Genomic DNA, 13,303 nt, shown 5'->3' on the forward strand with positions numbered 1-13,303 from the left:
AAAATCCAATCAGGGTTCGATAAGGCTTCTTCTACCTTCTTTGGTTCTTCCTTAGACAGGAAGCTGCTGTATAGACATTCTTCTCGAGTTGCTCTCCTGGTTTGAACTCTGGAAGAAACATCACCAATAATCAGTTCAAAGGGGTGATCTTTTGTCCATTTTCTTGGTTGAGGTAGATTAGCCCTAGATGAAGAGACCTCAATGTTGTCTTGATGTGTGATTGAGTTTTGATTGCTAGAAACTCCCCCTGAGTTTGTGGATCTTTGATTTGAGGTTGGGGTGCTTTCTATGGGTGATCTGCCTTGACTTCCTGCTCCTTTTGATAACCCGACGGATGGTGAATTTTGAGTATCGACGGATGAGGCAGGTTGTCTTCCGACGGATAATACAGATTGCCTTCCGACGGATGAAGCATTATGTAACTCGACAGATGTTGAGTTTTGTGCTTCATTTATAGTAATTTTGTCTGCATTATCCTTAGACACTGTTTCTTGATCACTCTCATCATCACTTTCATCACTGACCATCTCAACATTGTCGAATTTGAGGCTCTCATGGTAATCTCCATCTTTTAGTCCTTCAATCTTTTTATCATCAAACACAACATGTATAGATTCAACAACAATGTTGGTTCTTAGATTGTAGACTCTATATACTTTACCAACAGCATATCCAACAAAAAATCCTTCATCTGCTTTAGCATCAAACTTCCCATTTTGATCAGTTTGATTTCTCAGAATATAGCATTTACAGCCAAAGACATGAAGAAAGTTCAGAGTTGGCTTCTTGTTCTTGAATAATTGATAAGGTGTCTTGCATTTTGCTTGATTAATCAGAGAGATGTTCTGAGTGTACCATGCAGTGTTGACAGCTTCAGCCCAGAAATATGTTGGTAATTTTGATTCTTCAAGCATTGTCCTTGCAGCTTCAATAAGAGATCTATTCTTTCTTTCCACTACTCCATTCTGTTGTGGAGTCCTTGCTGCTGAAAACTCATGCAGGATCCCATTTTCCTCACAGAATGCTCTCATGACATAGTTCTTGAACTCAGTTCAATTGTCACTCTTGATTCTTCTAACTTTGAAATCAAGATGATTGTTAACTTGCCTTATGTGATTGATGATGATTTCACTAGCTTCATCTTTGGACTTTAGGAAATAGGTCCAAGAAAACTTTGAGAAATCATCTACAATTACTAGGAAAAATCTTTTCTTTGAGATTGACAATACATTGACTGGTCCAAACAAATCCATGTGAAGCAGTTGCAGAGGTTCTTCAATTGCTGAATCAAGTTTCTTCTTGAATGATGCTTTAATTTGCTTCCCTTTTTGGCAGGCATCACACAGTCCATCCTTTGTAAACTCCACCAGAGGAATGCCTCTAACTAGCTCTTTCTTCACCAGCTCATTCATGGTCTTGAAGTTTAAATGGGATATCTTCTTGTGCCATAGCCAACTTTCATCTTGACTTGCTTTACTGAGAAGACAAGTTACAGATTCTGCTTTAGTTGAGTTGAAGTCAGCTAGATACACATTTCTTCTTCTCACACCAGTGAGAACCACTTTGTTGTTTTGATTATTAATCACAACACAGGTTTCTTTGTTGAAGGTTACTGAGTTGCCTTTATCACAAAGCTGGCTGATACTCAACAGATTGTGTTTGAGACCATCCACTAAGGCAACTTCTTCAATGATGACATTGTCCTTTGAAATCAAGCCATATCCCACAGTATAACTTTTGATGTCATCTCCAAAAGTGATACTTGGGCCAGCTCTCTCGTCAAACTCTATGAGCAGGGTAGAATCACCAGTCATGTGTCTTGAACAACCACTATCCAAGTACCAAAGATTCCTTCTGTTTCCCTGCACACATCAAAATCAAATCAAGTTGATTTTGGTACCTAAGTTTCCTTGGGTCCTGCCTTGTTAGCTTTCTTCTTCTGTTTCTTAGGTCTTAACTCATTTGACTTAGGAATTTCAGATTCTTCCTTAGTCATTTGGGTTGGGCCTTTGAAACCACTAGATGCAACAGAATTATTATGCATGTTATGGCTAACAGGAAATGGCATGCTTGGTGCAAACATGTTATTCCAGTAAGGCATGCTAAATGGCATTTGAGGCATATTGTATGCAGCATAATATGGATTAGGTGTAAATGGCATATTAGCAAACTGTGCATTCATGTATAGTGTAGGCATAGCATTAACATGCATAGGAGGCATGACATTCATGTTAGAGAATTGAGGCTGAACAGACATGGGAGTAGGCATGGCAGATTTGCAATTAATAGACAAATGATTTACACTACCACATTTGACACAGATTTTTCTAGGAGCATATTTGTCAGGTGTGTAGTTATAATGTTTGTTAATCCCTACTTTACCATTCCTATTGTTTTTCCTTTTAGTCTCTGTTTTTACCTCTATCTTCTCAAGTCTGTCACTCAACTGTTTGACAGTCATGTGACCAACATTAGCCTTCTTCCCTTTCTTGGCTTGACTTGACTCCCCTGAAACAAAGTTCTTGGAAACAGACCCATACTTTTCATTTAGCTTGGTTAATTTGGCTTTGCTAATGGGTTTGCTCACAACCGATGGATGAGGATTTTTATCATTCGACAGATAACACATTTTGTTATCCGACGGATAGTCCTCATCATCCGTCGAGTCTACATCTGTCAACAATCCATCTACCAAAATAGGTTCTAGTTTCTCCTTATTCTTTTTCCAGGCTTCATCACAAAAGGACTCAATTCCTTGAACCTTGGTGATTTGAGCATGAACATCTCTGGATGTTTTCCATGCTTTAATCACCTCCTGTTCACGATCGAGCTGCTTCTTTAAAATTTCTTCCTTTTTCAAGGACTCAGTTAATTCCTCCTTAGCAATTCTACACTCAATTTTTAGTTTCTCAAACTCAACAAACTGAGACTCAAGCACATTATTCCTCTCACTCAAAAACAAGTTGGCATTTTCTTTAGTGAGGGACTTAAGTGTAACACGCAAATGATACAATTCTGTAGACATGTCATTTATTGCATCGTTACACTCAACTTTAGATAAATGTGCAAGGTTTGTAGTAATTACCTGATTGCTTGAGGAACTTGTCTCTGTTTCATCCGACTTGGCCATAAGGGCTAGATTGACATAGCTGACATCCTCATCTTCATCCAAACCATCAGCTGCCCAGTCATTCTCTTGTGTAATAAAAGCCCTTTCCTTCTGTTTGAGTAAATCAAAATATTTTTGCTTATAATCCACAGACTCAAATCTTTTCTTACTGGAATCTGACTTTCTACACTCATTTACAAAATGCCCTGCCAAGCCACATTTGAAACACTTGAATTTTGATTTATCCACCATGTTTCTATTTGGCTTGGCAGCTCCAAAGTTCTTCTTGAACTTGAGCTTGGCAAATCTTCTTGAAAGGAATGCTAGGTGCTTATCAATGTCCTCCATTTCATCTTGACTCAAAGAATCTTCACTCTCTGCAGCTAGCCCTTTACCCTTGCTTTCACAGGCCTTTGAAGTTGATTCCACAGCTTCCATCTTCACTTCCTTCTCCTTTTCCAGTTCAGCCACTAGTGCAATGGATCCTCCTTTCTTCTTTCCTCTCTCCATTCTTTCATCCTGCTCTATTTCAAGCTCATAGGTCTTCAGAATGCCATACAGTCTCTCCAAAGTAAACTCCTTATAATCTTGTGAGTTTCTCAATGAGACTGTCATTGGTTTCCATTCTTTTGGAAGAGATCTGAGAAATTTCAGATTGGAGTCTTTAGTCTGATAGACTCTTCCATGCAATTTAAGAGCATTTAGTAGCTTTTGGAATCTACTAAAAATGTCAGTGAGTGACTCACTTTCTTCATTGTGAAAATGCTCATATTGCTGAATTAGGAGCTGCATTTTATTTTCTCTTACTTGCTCAGTACCATCACAGATTATCTGTATTGTGTCCCAAACTTCCTTGGCAGTCTTGCAGTTGATGATGTTATCAAACATATCTGCATCAACACCATTGAACAGAATGTTCATGGCCTTTTTATCTTTCCTGACTTGTTCAAGATCAGGATCAAACCATTCATGCCTTGGCTTTGGAACTGATGGTTCATTTCCTGTTGCAGCTCTCATTGGAACATGAGGGCCTCTTTCTATGCAGTCCACATAGGCCTCATCTTGAGAAAGCATATGAAGATGCATCTTTACCTTCCAATGATGGTAATTATCTTTATCAAGAAAAGGAATCTTGACTCCAACATCTTTCTTGTTCATCTTGCTGAATTGTTTTGATCTTTAAACTCTTTGTAGATTAAGAGCTTGCTCTGATTCCAATTGTTAGTCCCTTAATAATATAGCAAGAATTACAGAAGGGGGGTTGAATGAAATTCTTGAACTTTTTCTTTAAGATAAAATTGTTCAACTCGATTATAGATATATTTGTTTTGATTAGCACAATGCGGAATATAAACTTTAATGAATCAAAACAAGAGTAATTAAAAACAAGAATCTTTAAAACTTTCTGGTGGATTTAAACAATTCCACCAGAGATATATTTAATATATCGAGAGAACTCTGTGTGCAGAAATGCTCACAGCTGCTTATACAAATAGAACTACTAAGAACACAGGAAATGCTAAAGATAGTTCTTACAAAGATTTCTCTGTATTTGTTTCTTAGCTCTCTTAGTTATTTTTCTATTTGCTACTCTCTTGGTTTATATATCACCAAGATTACAAAGTCAAAAGAACTGAATAAATATAAAATCTAACAGTCTTGATCTTTGCTGCTTTTCGTCCTCTATTACCCAGTTAATGGGCTTCCACAGTGTGTTTGTATCCATCTCGACGGCTGTGTGTCAGCTTTCACTGTTCAACTGATGTTTGAATCTTGATATTATCATCCGTCGACTTTCAGATCATCCGTCGATGACTTACTTGATCATCCGTCGACTGCTATTTTAAACATCCGTTGAAAGTCATTTGATCATCCGTCGAAGCTTTGTTAAGCATCCGTTGATAGCTATTTTGGCACTTGACTTCATTTCACTTATACAGAATTACAAGACATTACTTATGTACAGTTAATCAACCTATTCTGTATATCTAGTTAAAGTCAACATGACTTATATACTACTACAGATTCTATACAAAGGTGTATACAACATTATGCTACCAACTTATTATTACATAAGCTACTCACTCGATGGATAATAAGTTACTCATCCGTCGGGACTAAAATGAGTTATCCGTCGGGACTATAATTCTTATCCGTCGAGTGCTACATTATTTCACTAAGTAAAATCTACTTAGACGTTTTGTTTAGGTACTCATCAAGTGCACAACATATTCACAACAACACACGATATCCCGGATGTTACATTGACTCCCTAAATAAACCAAAGGCCAAGATCCTAATTTACAACCCAACCTTTCTGCCATAAAATTAAGATTTGAATTTGGAATGTGACAAGAGTATATGCTACTTTTTTGGAAGTTAAACTTCAAACCTGACAACAACTGAAAATATTGTAGTACTTTTTTTTATTCCCAGAATGGATTTCTCATTACCTTCTGAAAAAACTATTGTATCATCAGTATACTGCAGATGAGTAATTTTCTTACCTTCATTTCCCAACTGTAAGCCCTCAATGATTCTTTGCTCACTTGCTGCATTTAACATACTACGTAGTACCTCTCCCGCTAAATTGAAAAGTATGGGAAAAAGAGGGTCCCCTTGTCTAATACCATTAGACATGCTGAATTCTTTAGTAGGCGTACCATTAACCAACACAGATACCCTAATTGACTTAAAAAAAATCCTCCATCCACTTAATCCATCTGATCCCCAGGCCCAAACACTTTAGAGTTCTGAACAAAAAACTCTAATTCACTGAGTCAAAGCCTTCTCAAAATCCAATTTTAAGATCAAATCTTTATTCTTTGACTTCTTCATACTGTGGTAGACCTCATTTACTATGAAGATGCTTTCAGCAGGCTGCCCACCCTTTACAAAACCAAACTGATTTACCCCTACTAACTTATCATAAACTGTACTTAGCCTATTTGCCAACACCTTAGTTAAAATTTTAGCAACACTATTTATTAAACTTATAGTTCTAAACTCACTTGGCTTATTTGGTACCCTGACCTTAGGAACCAGAGCTATGAATGAAGAATTAAAGCCTTTAGGAAGACATCCAGTAGTAGCAAACCAATTAAAAGTTAATATTTAATTCAGATCTATGTGATACGAATTATGCTTAGTTTGACATTAATTTGATTTATCTTTAATCAGTGTTTTATATTATTTTATTTTAGCCCGAGGCCCATTATACCTACAAAATCCAACTTAATATTTTTAATTTAATTTTAATTTTATTAAGTTCAGATCTATAAGATAATTTTGTTTTAGTCCGCATAATTATTATATATTATTTTATTTTTTAGTTAGTTAAATTATATTTTAATTTTATTTTGTTTGTGTTTTGATCAATTGTGTAATATATTTTTCCTCGAAGTATAAAATATATTATTTTGTTTATCATATTTCAATATTATAATTTTATAGTCAGATCAGTAGTATTTATTATTTAGTCTTAGCACGAGACCCATTATATCAACCAAAACCAATTCATTATCTTTAGTTTATTTAAATTTATTTTAGCTAGAAATATCAATTAAAATAATATAGAACTCGATATAATAGAATTTAATTTGGTAGAAGAAATTAATTTAAATTGGTAGAAGAAATTAATTTAAATTGGTAGAAGAAATTGACTTTAATATCAATTATAGTGATATAGAGTTCAATATAAAATAGAATTTAAATTGATGGAAGAAGCTAACTTTAATATCAATTAAAATTAGAATTGATTGACCAACACCAATTAGAATTAAAATCAATAGGCAAGGGTAAATAAGTAATTTCAGCAAGTACCGACCGACCGACTACCAAATTTTAAATGTTTCGTCTATTTTAATATAGTATAGATGGTTAGCCATATTTGAAAAAAAATTATTAATTGTTATTTTTATATTTTAATGGTTTTATTCATATTTTATATCTATCTTTTGAAAAAAAGCGGTTGTAAATGAATTATATATATTTTTTATTTTTTTATTTAATACAAGTAAAAAATAAAATATACAATTCATATTTTTTTTGATATAATTTTTACAATCTAAATATTTGAAAAACTAGTTAACAAACATTACATATATTATAAAATATTTACTAATTTTATTTAATATCATTTATAAGTAATTTTTATAAATACATAAATTACATTAAAATAGTTATAAAAGTAATTAATAAATTTAGTTAATAGTGATTTTTTAAAACAAACAATGAATTTTTTTTATAATTTTATAATAAAATAATTTTACACTTAACATTAAAAAAATAAACTATAATATCTAAAAGTAAGACATATATATTATAAATATTAAATTATCAATATATATACATATATATGGACAGATTCAGTCTTATAGTAGGTATATACATATATATATTATAAATATTAAATTATCAAATCCATTATTTATACACATATACCTAAACAGAGGTTAACGGGAAAAATATATTTATTTTGGAGGGTAATGACTTGGATTTGATATAAATAATGGATTCTCATTCAATATATTATCTAAAAATTTTGCTAACAGATGTGTGCTCTGGAGATGTGTGTTTTTTGTATATTTTCAAATTTTTAGTTGTCAGCTAGATTTTATAGCTAACATGTGCATCAGGTTGGAGATGCTCTATAGTTAAAACTGTTAGTTAAAACATGGTTAGGTAAAATTTGTTGAACTCATAAGCAATTATGCTTTATAATCATTAGCTATATTCAAAATTTCATTTTTTTGTTAATTTTAAATATATATATATTAGAGAAAATAAAATAATAATATTTAATAAAAAGAAATTTAATAATAATTTATAATTTTTTTATATTTATATAAATATTTTAAACTAAACATTATAAACTAAAAATAAATAATTTTTATAATTAACTGAAAGTATGATAACATATTTAAACTAAATGAAATAAATAGATTAACAAACACTACTGACATATTAAATAAAATATACAACTAAAACATATCTTATATTAGAATTTTTATAAATTTAGTTAACAATAAAATAATATTTTTACACTTACCATTATATAAAATATTTAAGTTAAATATTGGAAAATATAATTTAATGTAATATGCTCATGTTATAATTAAATAACATAATTAAGAATGGGTTAGAATAAGGGGTTACAGCTCGTGCATAATGGCAAGTGATTCAACAAATGTAGCGTGAATATTTTTAGTTATCTAAAATTATACCTAATAGAATATTTTTAGTTATCTAAAATTATACCTAATAGAATTTAGCGTTGGTGTGATACATATTTTACATATTAGGTATAATATATTGACACGTGTCTGTTAGAGATGCTCTTAGGCTATCTTTGTTTCATGATATTAAATTGAGAATATGATTATAATTTTTAAAAAATTTCAATCTTATATTTGTTTTGTTAAAAAATAATAAAAGATTATCCAAGAATTATAAGACTATAATTCCCTCTAATACTTGGTGGGGAGAAGGATTATTTTACCCCTATTACAAGTAATTTTTTAAAGAATTATATAATCCACTGGTTGTAATCGATGTAAAATAAACATGGAATTGGAAAATTTAAAGTACTATATTCCAATCTCAAAAACCATCCCTCAAAACAAATATATGATAAAATTTTAAAGAATTATAGTGATAACCTACATCTAATCCTTCCAAACAAACATATAATAAGATTATTTTATACATATGACCAGTGTTACAGATTTCGGAAATCGGAACTATTCGGTTGAGGTACCGATTTACGATTTATCGGACGATTTTTAAAAAATCGGATGATAAATCGACGATTTATCGGAAATCGGTCAAATCGGACAAATATTTTTGACCGATTTTTGAGCGATTTATCGGCGATTTTTGAAAAATCGGCCGATTTCTATAACAGACCATAAGACTAATTTTAATTGATTAAGTATCCCCATATTATTATCTCGAGATTATAATTACATGAAACAAACATGGCCTTAAAGTATAACACATCGTACACATGAACTCTTAACCAAAAAGTTGTACCCGTATTTTAACCCCTTAACTATAAGTTTTGTACACTTCAACCATTTTGTTAAAATATTTTTCAATATTACCCTCACAGTTGTATATTTTTGTCACTTATCTATTAATCTTGTACACTTTAATCTTATAATATTTTTTTTCACAATATAACAAAAAATACTCCTTTCGTCCTACTTATTTTGTCAACAATCAGATTTACACATTTTATTCAAATATATTAAACAAACTAATAATTACCAAAAAAACGTATTACTTTTAAAAAATATTAACACAATTAGTACTTAAATTACCATTTAACCGAAAGTGGATAACAATTTTGGGACAACACGAATATAAAATGTTGTCAAAACGAATGGGACGGAGAGAGTATTTGATTGGATTTGAAACTCTTTATATCTTAACAAACAAAAATATAAATATTTGATTAATATATAATAATATGTAATATATAATTTAAGTAAAAATTGTGTAGATTGAAAGAATTTTCAAAGTATCGAAAAATTGTATAAAAAGTTAATGAGATAGTACATCAAATAAATATTTATTACTAAATAGATCCTTATAATAACAATTAATTTGTGGACATTTATCACTTTTTAATACACAATTCCATTTTTTTACATGATTTTAATTTTTTGATAAATAAAAAGGGACAAAAACATGATTATGGAATAATGTTGCCCTTAAAATAAACAATGATGAATATTATAACCCTCGAGGGTAAACCAAACCAAATATACCCAGTATATCCCGCTTAACGCATGGTCTGGGGAGGGTAAAATGTACGCAGCCTTTCCCTCATTCCGAAGAATGAAGAGCCTGTTTCCCGAAAGACCTCTCGCTTGTGTGTGTGTCAAAAATACGTAAAAGGAGAAAAAATAATATAACATGTATGCAAGAATCAATACTCATTTCAAACAAACGAAAAATCTAATGACTTAAATTAAAAAAAAAGTAGAAACAAACCTTAGCACATAGTATAATTCACATGAGATTTACCTAATTATTTGTTGTTTGTTGTTTGGTCGCCCGCAAGTTGTAATCAATCGGGCAAGAAGTTTAAAAATTCACTTTAAAATGGGTAATGATGAACAAGTACATATACGTGCGTGATCCGTAAATACAAAAAGTTGAAAGAAAGTTGGTTCCTGTAGATGAACAAGATACATATTTTCTAATTTATGGGAATAATAATTTGACAAGAAGTGGTTACATTAATGGAGGCAGTGGCAACAAAATCATGGTCAATCATGAAAGTATTCTTGATCTGCTTTTCTCCGATAACGTTTAATCGCATCTGAGGGTGATTTTGATAAAAAAAATTAAGAGAAGTTTAAACTGTACAAATCTCATGACTGAAGAATTATAATATACAAATTTTTTGTTTAGGAGTTTATGCGTATATTATATTATATTTTAAGAACTAAGTTATAATTAAGCCGATTTTATGACATACATTTGTCAACGTAGTCTAGTTGTAGCGGACTTAAAATTTCAAAGCAAAGACGCACCTTCTGGGACAATTTCACAACCCAATATAACATTAATATATATAAAATTGATGACTTCTCATGAAAGCGTAATTTCATAATCCGATATAACACATAAAAACTGATAACCGTTAACGTGATAACTCATTAGAAGATGACATTCTCACTGATTAAATTAAATTACTGACATATTGTATAATATTATTACATAAACCATTTCACTTTTTCATGCCAAACTTACTTATCAGGCAATTTAAATTTCTTTATCAAAATAATTAAATTAATTGGTATTACCTAAAATAGGACAAAATTTTAAGACAGAATGTAAAGAATATCACAGGAAAATCTGCTTCAATATATGCAGAAAGTCATAATTCTATGAAAAGATTCCAATTTCATGAAAAGTTTACCAATTTATCCCATAAATCTAAACTTCTGAGTTTATGAAGTGATCAAATCATACATTCAATCACAAAAAAGAATAAGATAATATTAAAACTAGAGGGACAGTCTAAGCTCCAAATCTATCTCTTGGCTGCCACTTGATCCAGAGTTCTGACTTCCCGAACCCATCGAATCACTATTTCGAACTTTCTTCTTCTCCATGAATTCCTATATATAAAGATGAATTTACAATTAATTAGTTCTTTAAAGAATTATAGTACAACTCTAGCTTCTTATATTTTGTGAATGCATGCTGTGATATAATGTGTGACAATGTGATCACTCAATAGTACTCACCTCAGATTCTAGGTTTAGAAGGTGCCTTGTCATAGAAGGTTGCTGATAATGCTGCGACTCAAAGACAGTATTTCCACCATTCCATCTGATATGCATATCAAAATGTATTAACATAAAATCAAGACTACTATAGAATTATGGAGAAGGAAGACCAAAACACAAAAAAATTACATACACAAGTTCATCATCAAATCACGACGTACCTTGCAATATTAGCAGTAGTATTCTGTGATTCACCATATCTGATGTTTGCTCTTTCCAAATCACCCAAGCCCATCTACATAAGAAATTCGAATTGATTCATGAGTTGCCTGACCGAGACACTAATTAGCTTTACGTATTTAGAACTTAAAAAATAGCATTAAAATCAGAGTTTATTACATAATTTAACATCGTAGGTAGATGGAGCTTAATTAACATATATGATATGATCATGAAAAGCCTAATAGAGGAAGGAGAGAACTTGATATTTCCATTAAGTACATAATTTTTTCTTGATTGGAGAACAAAATCTAGGGTGTTTTAAGCTATACCAATCTAACATCGATCATAGATAACATGTCGTTCAAATATTCAACACGACAAAAGATTAATTATTTTGTGTATTATTGCAATCCATTTTGCCATTTTAAAGGAGTTCAGTTAAAGACATCTCATGTAGTGTGTGTTTTTAGGTTAACATACCATCATATTCTGAGCACCATGAAACCCATAGGACGTTGAAGATGCAGTGGGATACGAAAACGACGATGACGACTGATAAGCTGCAGTGTGCATTCTTACATCCTCCTGCAAATCCCACGAATACACATCAAAAATTAACATCAACCAAAACCACCAATATCAAATAACTTAAAAAACTAAACACACACAAACACAAAAAATTAAGGTACAAACCTGGATGGGATAATTAGTAACTGGATACGGAGTTTGAAGAGGATTAGGACTAATAAAACCACGACTCATTTGACTATGAAGCCTAATTTTCTCCAACTGAGCAACACCTAACCCTCTTTGAGGTTGCTTAGGCTTATCAGAGCCATTCTTCTTCCCTTTTCTTGATGATGATGATGATTGGTTCTGCTCCCCACAATAATTGCTTCCCATCTTTTTCAAAAACAATCTTCAACAAAACCGAGAATTTAAAAATAAGAAAAAAAAATGGACAGGGACGGAGAGAGTAATTTTTTTGTTAACACTAACACGGCCTGAGGAGATCTCGAATAAGGTCCTCCTTATAAAGCTGTCAACGCTTTGAATCCCTAGCTGTGAAATAAGTGCATCGCTGGATCAGATATCATGTAGATTCATAAGATATATATTTCCTATATATATAGATTTTATACTAGCTTATCCTCCTTAATATTTATTTCCTTTAGTGATGGACTTTTGAGACTCTAGACCATGAAAGTGATTGTCTTCGATCGTAACTGATTTTTATATATTTTGCAATAATCTCGATCTTTATCTCCCCCATTCTCTTCACCAGCGCGTATTATCATGCACACTTTATTTCCAATTTAACAAATGTATCGGTACTGCATTAGCACACGGATTAATCAAAGATTTAGTTTGTTAATCACACGCGCTCGTGTGAATATGAAGTTTAAAATAAGAATTAAGGTGACAGTACCTTAATGCACCTTGATTATAAAAATCCTTAGCCAACTTATATGGAAATGTAAACTTATTAAGAAATCGTATAATGTTGGACCTAGCATTATATTTAAATATTATAGATTCTAGAAATCTTATAGCAACTTTGTAGGGATTGTCTTGTAATCAAATTGAGTAAAATTGCAAATTTTGAATTTGGGAAGGTAATTACGTTTTAAATTTACAGCTAAGATTTTCATTTAAAGAGTATATACTGTCATAAATTTAGAAATTTTATAGCATCTACCGCATTTAACTGCTCGGTTACATTAGG

General features: G+C 31.6%; 1 protein-coding gene across 1 annotated transcript; it reads right to left on the reverse strand.

The window, feature by feature from the left end:
- Positions 1 to 10,960: 10,960 nt before the first annotated feature.
- Positions 10,961 to 12,687, reverse strand: LOC141693689 (protein SPEAR1-like). Its single transcript, XM_074498843.1, has 5 exons — positions 12,271 to 12,687; positions 12,058 to 12,162; positions 11,577 to 11,650; positions 11,374 to 11,458; positions 10,961 to 11,244 (listed from the first exon to the last, which is right to left on the reverse strand). Exons 1-5 carry the CDS (start codon positions 12,478 to 12,480, stop codon positions 11,131 to 11,133), a joined length of 588 nt encoding a protein of 195 aa, XP_074354944.1. The 5' UTR covers positions 12,481 to 12,687; the 3' UTR covers positions 10,961 to 11,130.
- Between the last annotated feature and the right edge of the window lie 616 nt (positions 12,688 to 13,303).

This window comes from Apium graveolens, chromosome 10, assembly GCF_009905375.1.
Source record: "Apium graveolens cultivar Ventura chromosome 10, ASM990537v1, whole genome shotgun sequence".
Taxonomy (NCBI): Eukaryota; Viridiplantae; Streptophyta; class Magnoliopsida; order Apiales; family Apiaceae; genus Apium; species Apium graveolens.